At 37.1% G+C, this 19,657-nt stretch overlaps 3 protein-coding genes and 1 long non-coding RNA gene across 4 annotated transcripts; 3 read left to right on the top strand and 1 right to left on the bottom strand.

Moving 5' to 3' along the window:
- The first annotated feature begins 149 nt into the window (after positions 1-149).
- On the top strand, positions 150-1,290 carry LOC106367157 (acyl-CoA-binding protein). Its single transcript, XM_013806872.3, has 5 exons — positions 150-167; positions 243-370; positions 624-741; positions 843-905; positions 1,039-1,290. The coding sequence occupies exons 2-5, from the start codon at positions 359-361 to the stop codon at positions 1,116-1,118; spliced, it is 273 nt and encodes a 90-aa protein (XP_013662326.1). The 5' UTR covers positions 150-167; positions 243-358; the 3' UTR covers positions 1,119-1,290.
- Positions 1,291-3,032: 1,742 nt separating this feature from the next.
- On the top strand, positions 3,033-3,921 carry LOC106364600. Its single transcript, XR_007316011.1, has 3 exons — positions 3,033-3,200; positions 3,293-3,602; positions 3,682-3,921. It is a non-coding gene; the product is annotated as an uncharacterized LOC106364600 (long non-coding RNA).
- Positions 3,922-6,737: 2,816 nt separating this feature from the next.
- LOC106367152 (formin-like protein 14) lies at positions 6,738-13,112 on the top strand. Its single transcript, XM_013806867.3, has 18 exons — positions 6,738-6,988; positions 7,178-7,277; positions 7,350-8,044; positions 8,138-8,359; positions 8,528-10,083; positions 10,266-10,386; positions 10,710-10,781; positions 10,950-11,048; positions 11,185-11,226; positions 11,309-11,389; positions 11,475-11,525; positions 11,611-11,692; positions 11,788-11,882; positions 11,981-12,052; positions 12,134-12,250; positions 12,374-12,442; positions 12,521-12,587; positions 12,684-13,112. Exons 2-18 carry the CDS (start codon positions 7,205-7,207, stop codon positions 12,827-12,829), a joined length of 3,660 nt encoding a protein of 1,219 aa, XP_013662321.2. The 5' UTR covers positions 6,738-6,988; positions 7,178-7,204; the 3' UTR covers positions 12,830-13,112.
- Positions 13,113-13,150: 38 nt separating this feature from the next.
- On the bottom strand, positions 13,151-17,703 carry LOC106367156 (protein LUTEIN DEFICIENT 5, chloroplastic-like). The gene is made up of 4 exons (XM_048740478.1): positions 17,613-17,703; positions 13,690-13,844; positions 13,529-13,598; positions 13,151-13,386 (listed from the first exon to the last, which is right to left on the bottom strand). Exons 1-4 carry the CDS (start codon positions 17,701-17,703, stop codon positions 13,310-13,312), a joined length of 393 nt encoding a protein of 130 aa, XP_048596435.1. The 3' UTR covers positions 13,151-13,309.
- Between the last annotated feature and the right edge of the window lie 1,954 nt (positions 17,704-19,657).

The following is a 19,657-nucleotide window of genomic DNA, read 5'->3' on the forward strand; positions in this document are numbered from 1 at the left end:
AATAATTGAGATAAAATAAGGGTAATTGATGAATGGGGAAACCCATGATCAGACGTTCGTTTGAGTGGAGAAGGAACATATTCGTTGAGAAAAGAAACACAGAACATGTTCTTTACCCATACCTTCATTGATGGGTAGATAAGCCCAATCAGCGAGGTGTCTGACGTGTAAGAGTATCTCTAGGTTTATTCTTTTCTTTTATATTTGATTTAATAAGGGTAATATGATTTTTACTATATCAGAAATAAAATAAAGTTTTGGGCCTGAGAGTATCTTAGTATATAATCACAAGCGCGTTCTCGTCTTCTCCGTCACACATTGATTTTGTTTTCGCTGCTTATCTTAACGTCTAATCATCATGGGTTTGAAGGTACGATCATATTCCTGTCTATTCATTTCGGTTACAATTTATGTTCGGATAGTGTTTGTTTTGGTTTCTATGTGATCAGACAAGTTTTGTAATCAATCTCACCGGTTGGGGTTTGTGTCCATGAATTCTCGATTTTTTCGATTGAATTCTAGCTTTTTTGCTGTGTTATCCAGTTTAAGGAATGGAGTTGTAATAATATGTTTGATGGTGTTATAGGCAATTAAGATTGTTTGATGTATATATATATCTGCAGGGGGAGTTCGAGGAGCACGCTGAGAAAGTCAAGACGCTCACCACGAAACCATCTGACGAAGACTTGCTCATCCTCTACGGTCTCTTCAAGCAAGCCACCGTCGGGCCAGTGACCACCAGTTAATAATATTACATTCCTTTCGATTTCTCTCTCTCTCTAAGAAGAAGCTTCATGTTACTGACGTTTAATTTTTTTGTGTGTGTTCTGATTGATTTATAGGCCGTCCTGGGATGTTCAGCATGAAGGAAAGAGCCAAGTGGGATGCTTGGAAGGCCGTTGAAGGTAACTCATTTCATATTTGAGCTGCTACTTGTTTGCTTATAACCGGATGTACGTAGCTTACGATTCTTGTTGGAAAAACTTAAAACCGAATCTAATCTGTCGTTTTGTCTTGGGTTTTGGTTTTGGATGTCAGCGAAATCGACGGATGAGGCCATGAGTGACTACATCACTAAGGTGAAGCAGCTCATGGAAGCAGCAGAGGCTTCAACTTGATGAATTTATATATGATTCACCAAATGCTCCACATCTAAACTTCAAATAACTTAGCATAAGACTTTGTTCTTGTTGCTTCTTGTGTTTCCATCCTTATGAATCTATCATTTACTTTGTCACCTCTGTCTTGATTTTAAAAAATCGATCCTATGGTTTCGGGTCTTCCTCTTAATATTGGTCTAAACGAAGATTCTTGACGCAAAATTAAAACCATTATCTATGTCTTGTTGATTTTGAAGATGAAGCTTACATACAGTATGCAGAGCCAGTCCTAGAAATTCGGTGGCTGGAAGCCAAAAAAAAAAAAAATGGCCACATTTTAAAGAAAAAAAGATAGAAAAAAAATTAATGCCTACAATGGAGAAGGTAATGTTCGAACCAGGGTTGGAAAGGCAGTAGATAGACGCAATGGACAACAAGACTAAAGGGAATATTAATGTTTTGTGGCTGAAATCTTTTGATAAATTATACGGTCAGAAGCAACCGCTTATTCCGCGTGGTCCAAGGGCCGGCTCTGACCGTATGCACGTTCGTTACATCTATTACCATATCCACCATGATCCTGATCAATCGTATTCAAATCAAAACTATACTAAAAGGAGGATACCAAGCCCTCTGAGAGTCTACACGTCAGATTGAAAAATTAACCAATCATAGATTATTATTGGCCACGTAAGTACAGTTGAGAAAAAGTGAACTTTTTACATTGAATCTATTAAAATGATTTGTCAGCCCATTTAGACAAAGCTGCTTCTTTCGTCTTCAAGCTTCGCTACTCTCTCCCGACTCTTCCACTTCATCATCTACTCCAACTTCTATTTTTTTTTCGTTACTTTCTCAATCAGTGACGATGTTAAAGGGATTCTTAAAAGTTTTGCTCTACCTCTCTTTGATAATCCTCCTATATAAAGTTCTATCTCTAAACCTAAATCCATCCTAAAAAAAAAACTATTCGGCAGAAACGACATCAATGGCTATTAAATCCACCACGAAGTCTCAGATTACCACCGGAAAATCTCCAGTCACCATGTATTTCAACGACATCTCACCAGGACGATCAACTTTTGGGAGACACAAAACATAGCTGAAGCTGGAGCCTCTCTTGGATTAGAGCTACGGCCATGGAATCCAACGGAAAGTCTCCCGTCTCCACCGGAAAGTCACAAGCTGTGAATCCCTTGGAACAGAATCTACTGTAAGTAAATTCTATAGTTATTTTACTGAAATTTGAAACGTGGAACATGAATCTGTGAGTTGTCTAAATCTAGATGCTTTGTTTGTTTGTCTCGGTATCAAACGAAATCAAGGCTACAGATGACGAAATCACATTGACGGTATGGTGCCAGATGCCAACACATCACTCCCTTAACTTATGATGATTGACTTCACAGCAGGCTCTGTTTTTTTATATTTAAAAAGGATTGTCTTTTAAGTGTTTATGCAGGATGAAGAGAAGCATAGAAACATCAGAATCTGTGACATGCTTTTCACAGCAACGTCTCATTGCCTTGCTGATTTCATCTTCTCTCTTGGCAACCATTGCCTGCAATTGAGTGACAGAGAGAGAATAGACGTTAAGCTGAACTTCACATCTGATCTCAGGTTCGTAAATCAAATGAAATATAACCTTCTTATCGTTTCTGACTTCATGGTGGAGAATAGGTTCAATAGAGGAGATAGATACAAAGACAGCTATAACAGTTATTACTACCTATACACAATTAATAACTGGGATCTTAAAAGAGATAGATACATTCAAAGACAGTAATCTTTGGTGTTACTATTTCAGTTGTAGAAGTGTTTGAGGAGAGTGAAGGGCGTAAACATGGAGAGTGTTCACTGCTTGATCTTGCCACAGTCTTGGAAATCAAAAAGAAACTCTGTGAGGTTAACGTGAGTGTTTCTTTTGTTTTATGTTTTTAATTCTTTATAAATGTCACTCAAAGCTCACTGAGAAACTGAATATTTTTGCGACAGTCTGTGAGCGAGAGCCATATACCAGATAGTCTCTTGGAGAGACTTATCAGTGGTACTATCGAATTCCCACCAGCTTGTGCCATTGTAGGTGGAATATTAGCACAGGTTCTCTCTCCTTCACTCTCTTTTGTCATTTGTATATCTTCTCACTTGAAACTTGTGATTTGACTGACACGAGAGGTTTGATTGTATTGCAGGAAGTGATCAAAGCTGTATCAGGGAAAGGAGACCCGGTAAAGAACTTCTTCTACTATGATGCTCAAGATGGAAAAGGTGTGATGGAAGACATCTCCAACTCTTTTACCTCTTAACCACTGAGTCCTGAATTTTCATCTGACTCTGTGTTTCTATAAACCGAATTCTGTGTTCATTCTACTCTTAATTCATATTGAAGTAAGAAAAAAAGAGAGGATTCACACGAGCCATTGAAGCAGCAGATGAGTGAGCTTGAAAGAGAATGGGACAGCCAAAAGCTCATGTTCATTAAAACCCTTGACAACAACTTAGGTCTTCCATCTCTTTCCCTTTTCTTGCTCTGTTTTGATTACCCTCTTGCAACCTTTAACACAATCTTTGTATAACGTAGCAACTTCTCTGTGCAAGATTCTCTCAACTTCTCAAGAAGGCTCAAGTCTGAGGCCGAGGGAAAGCCTGTTGAAATCAAAGAAGCCAATTGTCGTGAAGTATTGTCTTAACCATGTTACATACCTCATTGAGCAACTAATAGTTTAATAATTATATTAGGTAACAAAAACTATAAAGTGTAATTGAATCATGCAGTCTAACATTGTATGAAGCATAAATATAAAGTTTTATTTTTCGAAAATATATTAAATTTACTTTATCAAGAAAAAAAAAGATATATATATATATATATATATATATATATAATTTAACATGTTTTATTAGTATTTTATAGATTTTTTAAATAACAAACCTGCGTGTAATATTTAAAAAAATTAGACATCAGTGACAGCAGTAAAGGGTAATTTTATCTATGTTAAAACAAAACGAAATCTCCAAATTATTTACCACTTTAGGTCTGGAATTATTCTAAAACTTTTTACACCATTTATATGATTTAACTACATCATAAAAATGTACAAAATCTTTAGCCAAGTATAGGGTTTTTATCTGATTTCGAGTTTTTCCGTCGTGCTTCGATCCCGTCGTGCTTATTTCCTGTTATGATTTACAAAATCTCTAGCCCGGTAAACTGGATATACCAGTAACCACATGTTTATCTTAAGTAAAATCCTAGAAGAGAACACCATATTTGTTTAGCCTCATACTGAAAAGTTATTGAGAAAAAGAAATTTGTCTCCCCAAAAAGGTATGATCTTCCATTCTTTCCGATCAGAGCGGGACAACTATTCTAACTAATTATATTTTATGCATGATAATTAATAATAAAAATTAAATTAGGAGGGAAAAATTATTGAGAGCAAACTGCATAATTTTATTGTAGAGCAACAGAAAAAAATGAAAAAAAAAATTATGAAATTTACAAAGTCTTAAATTTAATGGTACATCCGAGTGACATGTAATTCAGGCTAAGACCGAATCCACATATTAACACAGATCATTCAAGTAACAACAGTACACAAATGTTTCTAATTGACAAGCATTGCAAAATAACAAGTTGTCTTTATCACATGAGATAGAGCTCGAAGAAATCAAAGACTTCAAAGTGTCATTATTGGAGTGAGCCAATCTCTTATGCCATGAGAATGAGTTTCTCACACGAAATCAGATTGTTGAGATTTATTTGGAAGAGATGGCATATGATATAGATCACCAGAACTCTTAATATGGACTAGAGTTTTTTTTTGGACTAAAGATCCTTCACAAAGAAACCAAACATATCAAGCATTGGTTCAAAGGACGGTAGCCTACTGAGAATGAAGGAAGAGAAGCGATTTTGAATACTTTCAAAAGAACATCAATTATCAGCAGTAAAACGACACACATATATGAGATTCTTAAAAAGTTTAGGAGCAACAAAAACATTATTAAGGGAAAGAGGACGTGTCTTGGAAAGAATCATTGAATTTTCAAAAGACTAAATTAGAATGGAGGATCCATTACCTAAAATGACAGATTTTTTATTTATTTATCGAGATTAAAAACATATTGGAAGATATGTGGGGATGATGCTAGGTGGGAGGAAGTGCCCGAGTCCATATACCAATTTGAGTTTGGTTCAGTAAGTTTTATGGTGTTGAACGCCTCTACGAATTCTCTTGTTGGCTGGTAGTTGCTGTCAGCAAAATTGGCCTCATGTTGTGAGCTATTTGGACCACGAGGAGTGAATTAGCGATTGTTGAAACTAGAGTTAGGATATTGCATCCATGGAACTTTTTTGTTTGTGTTCCAATTGTTGAATTACCCTAGCCAATATGATGAAGCCATACCCAGTTCACGTACTGTGATCGTTACTGAAATTTGTTATTGCGCACTCTGCAATAATTTTTCCGTCGTCCTCTATTGTTGTTCCTAAAGTTATTACGATGATGTTGTTGTTGTTCATTTGATTTGTGTTGCGGCGATGAAGCGACGAGTGCAGTAGACGAAGAAGCATGATCAGAATGAGTGATGTTGACCATGTGAGACTTCTTAAGCCTTGTTTTCTCCATCTACAATGCTCTTTACTTCATCAAAGCTCGGAAATGGCTTTTGATGTTTGATCACATTGATGATGCCATCATATTTTTTTAGTTTATACCATTAAGCATATACATAACTAGCATCTTCTCACTCACTGCTATATCGAAGTTTTAAAGAAGATCTGTTATAGATTTCAGGCTCTAGGCATATTCTTGAATCGTCATGTCTCCAATCTCCTTTGTATGAAAAACATTGTTGAGCTGAATGGCTCGAGTCTCCTTGTTGTTGCAGAACTAGTTTTCGATGCGTAACCAAATGTCCTTTGATGTGCTTCCGAATTTGAACATAGACTTGAAGGGTGTCTAAGATAATTTCATGTAACTCCATAGTTGTCACATTTCATCCATCAGGATCACCAATTGGAACCGATGTCTAGTCAACATGACCTAACACATCAAATGTAAGGGAATGAGTTAGAAATAACTCCCTCTAGACATAGACACCAAGGTCTAAACATGCGAAATGAGTGAGCGTATGTTTGCGGATTTCAAAAAAGTTAAGGTAGATAACAATGAAAAAAAAGAACAAAGGATATCAAACTGGGAACTAGCTATGATATTATGAAAATTTGAATAATTCTACTGAAAAGAGAGAAAATATGATCATATTGAAACTAGTTATGATACTATGAAAGTCTTAGTAGTTCTATGCATTCATTTGAAGTTGTAAAAGTATGCAAGGAGTTATGAGTGACAATCATGTGAAATATCCCTACATTACATGAATATCTCATAATTACAAAATAAACTACAAATATTAAAGCATATTCTTTCAATTAGTTAAAGAAAAATTTTAAACTCTGATTTTCTTTTTTGAAAAAGCAGAGCCAAATAAATTATATTCTTTTTCAAACCTATTTCATAATGATAAACTTGGCAACAAAATAGTTATTTTGAAAAAAATTAATTAATTTATTATGTAGTGTATATACGACATAATTATTTAATTTGTTCTTGGGGAAAAACAAAGAAAATAGTTTTGTTTGGTTCGAAAACATTTTTAACATAAAAGACAAGGGAATGAGAAAAGGAAGAAGAAGTGGTGATTATTATTATTATTTATATAAAGCAGAAAGCGATTTTCATCTGGTTTTCCCCTAAATGATTTTCAAAATTTGAAAACCAAACGTTCCCGATTTTCATCACTTACGTCCTCCACCACCACCACCGCCGCTGCAGCTGCATCTGCATCGGGGAATTTAAATATCCCTTTTTGATTTGTCACGCGTAAGTCGTCTTCTTATAAACCCTAGTTTAGGAGGTTTTTGTGTTCAGTTCTCAGGTTTTGATTACATCCAATTTGATCGCAATTCGACTGGATTGGATTCGATTAGCTTTTGACTTTGATGAACCATATCGGATTCGTTTAGCTTTTGACTAAAGCTGATTCTAAACCATATGGGATATTCGTTGCAGGTGGAAGCCCCATTTGAATCTGCCGAAATGTCGCTGCTAAGTAGGTTCTTTTACAAGAGACCACCAGATGGGTTGCTTGAGTTTGCTGATAGAGTTTATGGTAATCAATCATCATCATCACCTTTCTTTTAGTTTCTTTCCCTGTTGGCTCAATCTTTTGTACTTTTGGCAGTTTTTGATTCTTGTTTTTGCACGGAAGTTGTGGCGGATGACTTGTACCAAATCTTTCTCCACGAAGTCATCAACGACTTACACGAAGACTTCCCCGACTCCTCTTTCCTCGCATTCAATTTCCGAGAAGGAGAGAAAAGAAGCGTCTTTGCTGAGACCCTCTGTGAATACGATGTCACCGTCCTCGAGTACCCCAGGCAATACGAAGGCTGCCCTTTGCTCCCTTTATCACTTATCCAGCATTTTCTCCGTGTCTGTGACAACTGGCTTTCTCGTCAGGATGTTATTCTTCTTCACTGCGAAAGGGGAGGCTGGCCGCTTCTCGCTTTTGTCCTTGCCACCTTTCTTATTTTCAGGAAAGTTCACAGTGGCGAGCGCAGGACTCTTGAGATCGTGCATCGTGAGGCTCCCAAGGGTCTTTTGCAGCTTCTCTCCCCCTTGAATCCCTTCCCTTCTCAGCTTCGTTATCTTCAGTATGTTGCCAGGAGGAACATCACTCCTGACTGGCCGCCTCCTGAGCGATCTCTTTCTTTGGATTGTCTCATTATTCGAGCTATTCCCAACTTCGACTCCCAACTTGGATGCAGACCCATTATACGTATCTTTGGAAGAAATTACAGTAGCACATCTGGTCTTTCCACGGAGATGCTCTATTCTATGTCTAATAAGAAAAAACCCCTTCGTCATTACCGACAGGTTGGTGTGTGTGCGTTCTTATTTCTGTTATTTCTGTTCTCTATATAAAAGTGTCACTCTTTCTAACCACAACTCTGTATAATCTGGCTGCAGGCAGAATGTGACGTGATCAAAATTGACATCCAGTGCTGGGTCCAAGGAGATGTTGTGCTGGAGTGTGTGCATATGGATTTAGAACCAGAACGAGAGGTTATGATGTTTCGTGTGATGTTCAATACTGCATTCATCAGGTCCAACATACTAATGTTGAACTCCGACAACTTGGATATTCTTTGGGAGGCCAAGGATCATTATCCAAAAGGGTTTCGTGCAGAGGTGTGTCCACCTTTTTGTTCACCTCTTTAAGTTTTATATGAATATATGAGAAGATATAGATAGCCAGAGGAGAAACAATTTTCTTTTTATTTGACTTAAGATGGGTGGGGTACAGATAGTCCATACTATACACGCGCTTGTTTCTGACTCCATTCTTTATGCATACAGGTTTTGTTTGGAGAAGTTGAGAATGCTTTGCCTCAGAAAGTTCCAACGCCAATAGTAAATGGTGATGAGACTGGTGGCTTGCCCATTGAAGCCTTTTCTAAAGTTCAAGAACTTTTTAGTGGTGTGGATTTGGCTGAAAATGGAGACGATGCTGCTTTGTGGTTGCTGAAACAACTTGCTGCAATAAATGATGCAAAGGAGTTCACAAGATTTCGGCACAGAGGGGGTTTTTATATGAATTCTCCTGACTCTGAAGAGGAGACCAACACATCTAGTGCCGCTGATAGTTCAGATGAAGGCTTTGATGCCATCCATAGACCTCGCATTTCTCTATCTTTTGATAATGATGACCCCGAAGGCATTCCTATATCTTTTGCTCCTGAATCTGCAGAGGAGCCTCATGAATTCTCTCGTGGACAACAGCAAGAAGATCAATCGAAAGACAGTGTCCAGCTTTCGGCTCTTCCGTCTTCTGCCACACTTTTACCTCCTCCACCACCACCACCACCTCCTCCCTCTCCTTTTACTGTAAATAAAGTTACAAGCATAGACTCGTTGTCATCCCAACCCCAACCCCCACCTCCGCCGCCACCTCTCCCTAGTTTCAGCAGTAGAGATCATCCGACAACATCACACCAGCCTATCAACAAAACCCCACCACCACCTCCTCCTCCTCCACCTTTCTCTAGAAGCATTTCTCCATCTTCAGCTCCACCTCCTCCACCACCACCACCCCCGCCGCCTTCATTTGGGAGCACAGTAAATAAACTTCAGGCGCAACCACCTCCTCCTCCTCCACCTTTCTCTAAAAGCAATTCTCCATCTTCAGCTCCACCACCACCCCCGCCACCTCCGTTTGGGAACACAGGAAATAAAGTTCAGGCGAAGCCACCTCCACCACCACCTCCTCCTCCAATCCAAGCATCCTCGACTAAATGTGTACCGTCACCACCCCCACCGCCACCGCCACCGCCACCTCATTCGGGTCTTGCTCGTGCTGGCCCACCTTCGGCACCCCCACCACCTCCACCTCCGCTTCCTAAGGAAAATATTTCAAATGCCCCCATGCCACCTCCTCCACCTCCACTTCCTCCTTCATCTGCAAAGTTGGGTGCTCCCCCTCCGCCTCCTCCACCACCACGTCCTCCTTTATCCGGAAAGTTGGGTGCTCCGCCTCCTCCACCACCACGTCCTCCTTCATCCGGAAAGTTGGGTGCTCCCCCTCCGCCTCCACCACCACCACTATCCAAGACCCCTGCTCCCCCTCCGCCACCTCTATCCAAGACCTCTGCTCCTCCTCCTCCGCCAGCTTTGGGTCGTGGCACAAGTAGTGGCCCACCACCACTGGGAGCAAAAGGTTCAAATGCACCGCCGCCACCTCCTGCTGCAGGAAGGGGCAGAGCTTCCTCGGGACTTGGAAGAGGCCGAGGTGTGAGTGTGCCTACTGTTGCACCTAAGAAAACCGTGCTAAAGCCTTTGCACTGGTCTAAAGTTACTCGGCCAGCAAAAGGTAGTTTGTGGGCTGATGATACTCAACAACAGGAAAACCAACCTCGGTGGGTTCCTCTTACACTTTCTTTTAGATACTTTAGCGTGACATTCACAGTCTCTAGTTCATTGATAATAGTTAAACAAATGTGATCAGTCGTTCCAGTTCTGTCTTGCGAATTTTCTTAATCTCCCAGTAGTGGTATGTTTGCTGAAGCTAATAAAATGATTTTATGAATCTTCATGACAGTGCCCCTGAAATAGATATATCAGAGCTCGAGAGTCTGTTTTCTGCAGTTTCAGATACCGCTGCTAAGAAAAGCACAGGTCGCAGGGGTTCGAGTATCAGCAAACCTGAGAAAGTTCAACTGGTGAGGCAGCTCAGTTTCACCTCTTTACATATCTAACATTTGTTATATATAAATACAATTCTGTAAAATTTCCAAATATTATCAATTTATCATGTGTAGGATTTATTAAGCAGCTATTGCCTACAGCTTTAGAGTTCATGAAGTAGATAGTTATTTGACGATCCAATTCATTGGTTACTACAAAACATTGACACTTGATATACTTTGCAAATTCCATTTATTCCATCAAATGGGTAGTCTATGACTAATATAAACGAATATGATTGACGCCTCTTAGTATACTTATCTTCTAGTCCTAAGTTTTGTGTGTGTGTTTGTATCAGGTTGACCTTCGAAGAGCAAATAACTGTGAAATAATGCTTACGAAAATTAAGATTCCTCTGCCAGATATGCTTGTAAGTTTTTGCTCTCGGTTTGCTCATCATTTTAGCATTGAAACAATAATTGTAAGACGTTCAGAGTTTACATTTCTTTTTGTAACTTTTTTTACCTAGTTGCATCTCTATATATCATGTTTACGTATGTCTACTAACTGAGAATTTCATATCTGTTTCTTATCGTAGAGCGCAGTTCTAGCCTTAGATTCGTCAGTTCTGGACATCGACCAGGTTGAAAATCTCATCAAATTTTGTCCGACGAAGGAAGAAATGGAATTGTTGAGGGTAAATCTTAAAGTTTATTGTCATACTTCTCTCTAGAGTACCAGGTTCATAGGTTCTGTTTGGCTTCAAAACGCAAGTTTCTTTCAGCAATTCCTTAATGCCTAAAGTTAACTTGTTCTGTTTTTGTCTTCTCCAGAATTATACCGGTGACAAAGAAATGCTTGGAAAGTGTGAACAGGTTTGTTCCAGTTCTTGGAGCGTTGGATGGTTACATGTTTATAATCTGTGTTCTGACTCTTTAACTTTGCAAAATGTATCAGTTTTTCATGGAACTAATGAGGGTTCCACGTATAGAAGCAAAGTTACGAGTGTTTGGCTTTAAAATTACCTTTGCTTCTCAGGTATAACTATTAAACTTTCTGCATTTGCTCTCTCCTGCCTTATTAGGCATGTTGTGGTGATCTTATTTTTTTTTGCTCTTTTCAGGCGGAAGACTTAAAAAGCTGCCTTAATACAATAAACTTTGCTACTAAAGAGGTATAGTGGAGAGTGAGAGCTTCTAAGTCATGGAAATATATCCCCATCTTGATAATTAAATATTATTATTATTATCATGCAACAGGTGAAGGAGTCTGCAAAGTTGCGTCAGATTATGCAAACAATTTTAACACTAGGAAATGCTCTGAATCAGGGAACTGCAAGAGGTTTTACCTTTATATTCCTATTGATTTCAAGTTTTTTTTTTTATGATTTTTCTTGTAGCATCTGTTGGTAATGTAGTGTGCCTTTTGTGTTGCAGGGTCTGCTGTGGGTTTCAAACTGGATAGTCTTCTTAAATTATCTGATACTCGTGCAAGAAATAACAAAATGACTTTGATGCATTACTTATGCAAGGTAGAAGCACATACCTTTCTTATCTCAATAATACTTTTTATTCAGTTAGTTTTTTTTTTAAAGATGAACTTAGGTAAATTTTCTTTTTTACTGTTTAGCTTGTTGGTGAAAAAATGCCAGAGTTGCTGGATTTTCCCAGTGACCTTGCTCACTTGGAAGCTGCATCGAAGGTACCCTTGTTATTCATGCTTGCATATGAGCTTTCCGTCTTCATAATATGCACTTGCCTTAATAGTTTCTAAAAATTGCAGATTGATTTCAAAACGTTGGCTGAAGAAATGCAGGCGGCGACTAAAGGCCTTGAAAAGGTTGATCACGAACTCATGGCTTCAGGAAACGATGGTGCAATATCTCTGGGCTTCCGAAAGGTGAGCTACATGTTAAAAGTTGTTCTTAGTGTTGCTCATATGGGTTTCTTGGTTAATTCATAGGCTGATGATAAGAACCAGAAGGTATTCGTAGCTTCTAAATGAGATCACTTCATGTTTCAGGTTTTGAAGGAGTTTCTTACTACCGCTGAAGCAGAAGTGAGGGTGCTTGCTTCCTTATATACAGAATCAGTGAGTTACTTGTACTCTTTGAGGACATGCAGTTCGAAACTCATGTTCCAGTCCTAATATTGATTTGTTATTTTGCAGGGAAGAAATGCAGATTCCTTGTGCCACTACTTTGGTGAGGATCCAAATAGATGTCCTTTCGAACAAGGTACGTGCACCAAGTCTATTCTTATAGATTGGTTAAAGCCATTATGTGTTAAATGCAACTACTCATTTCTATTCTGACCATTGTTCCTATCTGCAGTGACCAAGATTCTGACTCTTTTCATGAAAACTTTCATCAAATCACGAGAGGAGAATGAGAAACAAGCGGAGGCTGACAAGAAGAAGCTGGAGAAAGATACAATGAAGGAGAAGCCAATGGTAAAGAAAGACGGTGCTAATCCATAGACATAGATCGTGAACAGAGGTCGGTCTTTAACGAAAGACCCGAGTGTTTCAGGTCGATGAAAGCAGAGATCTTTCGTAGATCGTAGAAAAAGTAGACAGCTTCTATGATGTTTATATGGAAGTGTAAACTCTCTTTGATCATCACTTCATTGATGTAAAATCAGAGGTTCTTGTCAATGTTGTAAAAGATATTTGAACTTTTATAGAACCCACTCAAAGTTATTATCTTTAACTGTGCAGATAAAAACAATTTCTGTACAGAGTAATAAATCTTTACATTTTACTTGTCTGCATAAACATAATGCAGAGAAATAATCAGAAGCAGTGACCTTGTTCCAACAAATTCTACATCATTTGTTTTCGTTCTAACACAAGATTTTCGCTTCTTCTTCTTTAAGCATGTCTAGTTGTTTATTTCAGTTTTGCAAAGATGAGGACTCAAGACAGAGTAGGGGAAAGCTCATCTAGAGGAGCAGATGGTTAGTCGAGAGGTTTTGTTCTCTTCGTTACCATCAATTTCAATCCTTCTGTGGTGTGTATCCTATAGTCACTTTCACCTGTCCATCCACAAAACAAATAAAGAACTATCCGTTAATGATTTTTTTTGGTTTGCATGTGAAGACTTATCTTAATTCACTTTTGAAATCATTGATCTGTATTGAGAGAAAATAGGAATGGTGGTAGCTGATAAGACTATACCGGAGGGAGCTCCTGGTGCAGTCTGAAAGTTAAATCTTCGAATAAGCATTGCAATTGCCACCACCACATTCTACAAAACAGAGATTTATGTTACTATAAGACATCTGAAGCAGGTACTCTCATATGTAACAAGTATTGATTGGTGTCAATTGTGTCTTTACCTCAAAAGAAGCAAACGTGTCGCCTATGCATTTCCCCGGCCCTCCACCAAACGGCAAGTAACTGGAAAAGCAAAGTTTACCGATATAATCATCTCTAATGAATCTGAGAAGTTGTAAGCAAAAGATGGGCTTATTAGAAACATTTAGAAAGAGAACTAAATGTTTGTAACTATATAATTTTAAGTTTGTCTAATATAGAAAACATATTGCCAAAAAGGGATTAGGTTTAGGTTTGCGCGGAAAATCAATTAGAACGACACATTTGATAAATTTCAGATCACAATTCCATTTAGAATGCCACATTTGGTGAATTAAAACACTGCATTTGATATTTATTTTAAAATATTTTGCATTCTAGAAAGCATATACAGTGAAACCTCTATAAATTAATAATGTTACTACACCAAAACTATATTTTTTATATTAATTTATAGAAATGTTAATTTATCGATATACTAATTGAACCAAAAACTCAATTTGGGACTATAAAATTATATTATTTTAAGAAATTTTTAGTGTATATTAATTTATAAAGTATTAATTTAAAGAGGTTATACTGTATATTGTAACCTAATAATGGATATTGCAGTATCTTTGACAATAATGATGAAATACACAATAAAATTTTATGATATATTGTTTGCCTATAAGGTAACATGTTCACTACTATTAATTTTGAATCATAACTAACCATAAGCATTCGTTGTCAAAAAAAAAACTAACCATAAGTATTCTTTATAGTTAGTAGCTAACCATTTTTCAATGTTAGTCAACAAAGATAATACGTGAGAAATCAATTTTCAAATACAAAATAAATACAATTACATTAGTCATTTATAATAACATTTTCATATAACAAACATATATGCATTGACCCATTATATAATATACATATAGTTGTGTTTAATATATTAAAACTAAAGATGACAAAAATATAAAACTAATATCTTATATATATCATTATAATTATAATTATGATCTATGATAAAACCTGTGTAAGTATGTTAGCCACATATTATATGTTTAGTATATATACCAATTTTGATTATATATTTACTATTCTTTCCATAGTTTTAGTATTAATATAAGATAGGATCGAATATAACAATTTTTTTTTGAGAAATTCGAATATAACAAATTGTTTACTACATACTACATTATCTATTGATAAATACAAATGTATATGTTTGCGTTAACAAATGATTTTATAATTAATATAATATATTTTGTAAAGTAGTATATCAAAAGGATGTGACATACGTTAGATAGTGGTTTTAATTTTTATTTGCTTGAACTTTTTTAAACCAACAAAATTAACTAATACTCTTTAAAATATTTATAACGTTGTATATGTTAAAAATTCGCCATTAAACTTTTCTAGGGGAATTAAAATTAGATTAAGGCCTGTCCAAAGTCTTTCTAAGGATGTCACATCAGCAATGAAAAGATGTTTGGAGATGATATCTAAGCAAGTTCATTTTGCAATTAATACAAAATTGAAGTTACAACATTTTAAAAGATCTTACAAATAATATACAGAGGATTTTATATGACTATTATTTTAACATTTTAATAATATAAATTAGATTTTGATCCGCACATGTTTGTTTTGAAAATTAAATAAATGTTTATGAAATGAATTTATATATAACATATTGTATAGGTTTAGGCACATTTATCTGAAACTAAGAACTGAACTGTACCGAACTGAAACAATCAAAAACAAAATTAAATTAAATTTCATAAATAATCGAACAAATCATATATCTAAGGAACCGAAAAATTAAAGCTGAACTGAGAACCAAATGGATACCTAAAATTTAAAAATACAAAGTATATACTTACAAATATTCATTATATTTAATTTTAAAATAACTAAATATCATAAAAAAATACTATTTATGAACCGAATTACCGGAAAAAATAAAATTACCCAAATATTGTTTATTCAAAATATTAAAATTATCCGAACTGTCCAATATTTTTGTCCAAACAATCCACCCTATATCTAAATTAAAAAAAGCCAAATTGTCCGATATTTTTATCTATAAATCTTTAATTACCTGTAAATCGATGGGTGATCCGATATGCAATTCAAATCGAATTAAGTTGTTATATTTAGATTATTCTAATATATATTCATAGATTTTTAGATGAGTAGTGGAGATATTTTGGACGTGATGCTCCAATTTTTCAAAAGTTAACTATACAAATTTTTAATAAAACTATTTTTTCATCTAGTTGTAAGAGTAGTGAATCAATATTCGAAAGGATGCATACTAAAAGAAAAATAGATTTGAGCATCAATTATTCATATATGTCTATTACAATTTTTTTTTTTTTTTTGACAGCAAAAAGATTACAGACTCATATAGACCCTGTAAACCAAAGTGGTAACTCTGAATCCATGTGTACGACGAAAGACGGTTGTTGCCGAGCACTACGTGCCAAACTATCCGCCCTTGTATTCTCCGTCCTAGGTACATGAACAATATCTGAGTTGACGAAACTTCTTCTCAACAGCTTAATATCTTCCAGGTAGCTTTCAAATGCTGGCCATTCTTCTGGTTCTGAAACCATCTTCACCAATTGAGAACAATCCGTTGCAAACGTAACCTGAAACTGTCTTAAGTTTCTCATGCATTCCATTGCCCAAATTAATGCCTCCATCTCCGAATGAAGCGGTGAAAGACAAGCCCTTACATTCCTTGCTCCTAGTAAACCATCAAACCCTGATAATGTACTGAGCCAACCTTGTCCTGAAAATAGGTCGTTATCTTTCCAAGAACCATCTGTGAAACACCATCTTCCTGTGGTTCCTACGTTAGGCCTAACTTGTACTTCTTGTGCACACCTGTTGTTACTAACCTGTGCCTCAGCCCAAAGTGTTGATTCTAGTTCTGCTAATCGAAGTGTTTCCCTGGGATCAATATCAAGATTACTGAATACTTTATTGTTTCGACCCTTCCAAATGTACCATAGTATCCATGCAAACTGATGATCCTCCATCTTTGGATTAACTCTCCAAAATAGATGGTCCATATTAGCAAAAAGAGAGCCAATAGGAAAAATATTCGGATTTGATGGAATTTTAGATAGTGCCCAGACTTGACGAGCTGGGGGACATTCAAAAAACACATGGTTTATTGATTCTTCAGGATCACCACACCGTGCACAGCACGTATCTCCTTGTATTCCTCTTGCCCTTAGATTTTTCGTTACCGCCATACATCCTGATATCAACTGCCATAAAAAATGCTTTAACTTTGGAGGACACCTCACTTTCCAGCAGAAAGCTTTAAGTATATCAACATTGGGTCCATAAAATTCTGGTGGCTTTTCCTTATCAGGATAAATCCTTTCCACTTGGTACCCTGATTGTACTGTATATTTCCCATTCTTGGTGAAATGCCATCCATTCCTATCTTCCATCCGATTTCTACACAATGGTATACTTTCGATTATTTTTGCATCGTGTGGATCCACCAAATCCCTAATTGCCTGTAAATTCCATGTGCGGGATTCCGAATTAATGAGAGAATCCACTGTGAGCTCCGGGTAACTATTATGAAGGTTTTTGTTAGCTGGTCTCGGGCGAGTGGATGGGAGCCATGGATCATTCCATACTGAAATAGATGATCCTGTTCCCACCCTTTTAATTAGTCCTTTACAAACCAGAGATCTAGCAGAAGTAATACTCCTCCAGCCATATGACGGGGAATATGAGCGAATCGGATCCAGGGGTGAAGCATTCCTGTAATACCGTCCTTTAAAAACTCGAGAAAAAAGAGAATTTGGCTTCTCGAGCAGCCGCCACAGTTGCTTCCCAAGCATGGCCGTATTAAAATCAGTCAAGTCCTTAAAACCTAACCCACCATTATCTTTATGGACACACAATTTATCCCATGATTTCCAATGCATACCTCTTGTACTACCTCCTGGACTCCACCAAAACTGCGCAACAGCACCCGTTAGCTTCTTCACAGTCGTTTTCGGTAACCGATATACAGACATCACATGGTTTGGCAGAGCCGTAATCACCGATTTAATAATCACCTCCTTGCCGCCCTTAGTAAAAAATCTTAAACTCCATCCATTAACCCTATTAACAGACCAAGTACAGTAGGGTTTCCATGATTCTTCGTCGATGGGATCCGGGAATTGATTCAAAATCTCCGATACATGTGGTCTGTTCTCCGAAGGTTGATGTGGGGAAGAAAGGAAAACAAGATCGAGATCTGACAAGATCGAGTTCAGAGGATTTACACGGTTCTGGTTTGGATAAAGGAAGGAAACGATCTGGAAGATGGAGGAAATCATCAATACTCTCGAATTGGATTTGGATCTGGATATCTGTCACCATCAAGGCAATATCACAGATCCGCAGGGGTGTGTCTCCAGTTGACCTCAAAACGAGATCTCGAAGGATTGTAAAGTATCTTCAAAGGAACTTTAGGAATTTCTCTTCTATTGGCATAAGGAAAGTTAGGATTCAATTTAGGGCTTCGTTCAGATTTTTAGAGATTTCTGATTATGTGATTGTTGGCTGGGTAGAGATTTTTGGAATCAATTTCCAGAGATTTGGTAATAATGGTATTGTAGTAAATATAGTTACGGTATTTGTTGAAGAGAGGAAGGTTTTGGTAGTTGAGGATGGGATGGATTTGGATGAGACTGATAATATGGTTCATACGGGTAAGGGTATTGAGGAGTTTGAGAATGATTCTCAGAAGGTCTCTGATGAAGAGATTGGAGAGGACGACAGGGTCAAGGAGGATGGGGTTGATACCATAGCGGAGGAAAAGCAGGGTGATGAGGCAGAAGAGAATGATCAGGTTGCTGGAGAATTGGTGAAGAAACAGGGTGCAAGCAAGAGGCAGTTCAAATCAACGGTTGGAGCAGGAGGTTCATATGTGCTGAGCAGCCAACGCAAGGCACTCGCCAAGGAGATAGTTCTAACCAGTTGGAGGAGAAGGGTACATCAAACCCCAAACAAGGGCCACCAAAAACCTAGTTTTATGAATCAAGTCAATAAGACTTGGAATAATAATGGTTTCTTGAGTTTATGGTGGTTCCTTGATGTATACGTAAAAGTTTTATATTACGGAGAAGGCTTGGCTTTTTTGGTTTGGCATCATGGATGTGTGTGGTGGCCTATTACTGGTCTCCTGTTTACTGTCCTGAATCTGCATTGGTGTGGAAAGCTGGTAGACGTATGGGAGTTGAAAGGTATAGTTGGGAATATAGTAAATGCATTTGGTTTCTTTGCTTTGGGGATTACATATGGTTTATCAGATCAATATAAAGAACACTACATAGCATTTGTTACGAATGGTGGGTTATATTTATTGGTGGCACAAATCTTTCTAGAACACAAGTATTTTCTAATTTTAATCTATCCTTTTGATTACTTGAAATGGTGCTGGGGAAACATTAGGCAAAATATTGGTTCAGGATTAAATGGGCTTAATAAATCATACTTTCAAGTTAATGGGTATGCAAAGAAGCTATATGTGTACTTTAAAGCTAACCACAAAGTTGGGTTTAGAAATTGTACGTATTATGGTTCGATAGACATTTTGTATGTCCGTATTCTGATGATTGAAAAAAGGAATAATGGGTTTCAATGGTGCAATGGTGTTCCTCATGGGATTGATCGTATCTCTCACAAGATTGATTGTAATTTTACTGGTTTTCGGAACCTTGAGATTCTAAGATTGCTGGGTATCATTAAACCCCAATCTTCCGGCTCGGTAGAGCAATACAAGCAGGTTTATATATGAAAATATTAAGTTGGAATTGCAGAGGTCTTGGAAGTCATTGGACAATAAGTTATCTTCGGGAAACATGGCATAAACATAAACCAGATTTTATGTTTTTATCAGAAACGAAACAGGATTTTGGATTCGTACAAAGGTTTCAATCACATTTTGGTTATGATAGTCTGGTTACAGTGGATCCAATTGGG

This window comes from Brassica napus, chromosome A9, assembly GCF_020379485.1.
Source record: "Brassica napus cultivar Da-Ae chromosome A9, Da-Ae, whole genome shotgun sequence".
NCBI lineage: Eukaryota > Viridiplantae > Streptophyta > Magnoliopsida > Brassicales > Brassicaceae > Brassica > Brassica napus.